The sequence below is a fragment of the Monopterus albus genome, unplaced genomic scaffold, assembly GCF_001952655.1.
Source record: "Monopterus albus unplaced genomic scaffold, M_albus_1.0 scaffold2403.1, whole genome shotgun sequence".
Lineage (NCBI taxonomy): Eukaryota > Metazoa > Chordata > Actinopteri > Synbranchiformes > Synbranchidae > Monopterus > Monopterus albus.
Window position 1 is genome coordinate 21 of NW_018130276.1, and position 1,895 is coordinate 1,915.

Here is a 1,895-nt window from a genome sequence, read left to right on the forward strand (position 1 = left end):
CGTCCTGGCTGCTGTGAAGGTTTCAGCCAAACCTGACAAAAATGTAAAGCTTATGAAGTAAGATCAGTCTTTTTATTCTGTGACAAAAAGGTTCTATTTGGTCTATAAATGAGACTTTGTTAATGTTATGACATTGTTTGAAAGCTGTAAAAATGTTCAGAGAGACTGTTTTTCTTTGCAACAAACAGTGAAGGGAAAAGTGCATTAAAATATATGAATGAGTTTAGAAGTGGGACAGATGTGAGATAGTGACTGTACTGTATACTGGAAGGAGCTGCTTGTGAAAAAGTCACAATGCAGTAAAAAAGTCAAGGTACATCAGTCCTGTACTGCAGGTCTTTGGAAGTTTTTTACATGTCAGTTATCTGTGTGCTCTAACACTTATCCTGCTTATTTTGGAGAGGGAACCAAACTAACAGTTCTTGGTAAGATCACTGCAACAATAACTTCATCAAACCAAGCATTTATCTAAAATAATTAAACTCTGAATGTGAGTTCTGTAACCTGTAGTGAACTTATTTTATTTGGTGTTAAGGCTCAGTCTCTTGTATCGTTTTGTTCATGACTAAACTCAGAAGAAGTTGTCACATGTACTTTAGAGTTGGGTATTGTGCATCAGTTTGTTGTAGATCCATAAGCAGCTTTAACTTAGTGACTTATTTTCTTTGTCCCTGCAGAAACCGGCCATGAACTAAAAGCACCAGAAGTGAAAGTGCTTCGTCCGTCGCGAAAGGAGCGTCGTAAGAAAGGTGATGGAAAGAAGAAGACCCTAGTTTGTGTGGCCAGTAAATTCTACCCAGACCATGTCAGTGTGTCTTGGAAGAAAAACAATGTGGATGTCACCAAAGGTGTGGCGACGGACGCCGCTGCCCTGCGGAATGGAACCTACTACATAATCACCAGCAGGTTAAACGTCTCTGCCGAAGACTGGGACAATCCTGACAATACTTTCACCTGCACTGTCAGCTTCTTTGATGGGAATACAACTATATACACGTCAGATCATATTCGTGGTGAAAAAGGTATGTTCATTTGAATCAAATATCCAAAACCTGATCGTTTTCTCAACTGGAAATACATATAAAACAATCATCTGTCTAATCTCTCATTTGTCTCTCAGCTAAAGAAAACAGCATCACAAGAGGTAAATATATTTGTGACACACCTACACCATCGGTTCTACCACTGTTATCACCACAAAGAACATATTAAGTGTCCTATATGTGTAGCAGTGAACCTTATGTATAAACCAGGAGCAGCTGCAGACAGCCGTCTCCACAGAGTACGACGAATATTCCCTCTTTTAATCATCTGAATGTTCCAACTTTCTGCAGTGAAGTATTTGAGGATCACACAGAACGCCAAACTCTCCTACGCCGTTCTCATCGTCAAGAGCTGCATCTATGGAGCCTTCGTAGCGTTTCTGGTGTGGAAGCTTCAGGTTGGTCCAACACAAAACTCAACATAAAAACTGGCTCCAGATAGTTTCATATGTGAATGAGCAGCTGTTGATGCACTGTGTCCTATTCTGTCTGTTTCAGGGTTCAGCTGGAAAGCAGAACAACTGAGAGCTGGGACCTGAACAAAAACTCTGGGACATGGATTTTCTTCTGTAAATAACATTTGAAAACAGTAGTTACAGTCTGTTTCTATAAAGCTGTATGTTGCAGTGCATTAGAGACATTCAAATTCTCTGTGCATCTTATTCTTGTTACAACGTTAAAGCTCTGACTGGCAGGAAAATACAGTAGTTTGGAATCAGTTTCCTGTAGATGTTTGTGGTTTGCTTCATTTTCCTCTTAATAAAAACATTTTAATGTCTCTATAAAAGTTTGTCTTCAGTGACTAATTGAGCTTCATGAACTCTCCTGACAATAAAACTTCATTTTCATTCT

At 39.2% G+C, this 1,895-nt stretch overlaps 1 protein-coding gene across 1 annotated transcript; it reads left to right on the plus strand.

Annotated features, from left to right (window-relative positions):
* Positions 1 to 249: 249 nt before the first annotated feature.
* LOC109953983 (T-cell receptor beta chain C region) lies at positions 250 to 1,835 on the plus strand (the record flags this gene model as incomplete). Its single annotated transcript, XM_074527623.1, has 5 exons — positions 250 to 425; positions 678 to 1,022; positions 1,121 to 1,144; positions 1,335 to 1,441; positions 1,542 to 1,835. Coding segments are annotated over 5 exons (679 nt in total), but the record flags the coding sequence as incomplete, so codon positions are not given.
* Between the last annotated feature and the right edge of the window lie 60 nt (positions 1,836 to 1,895).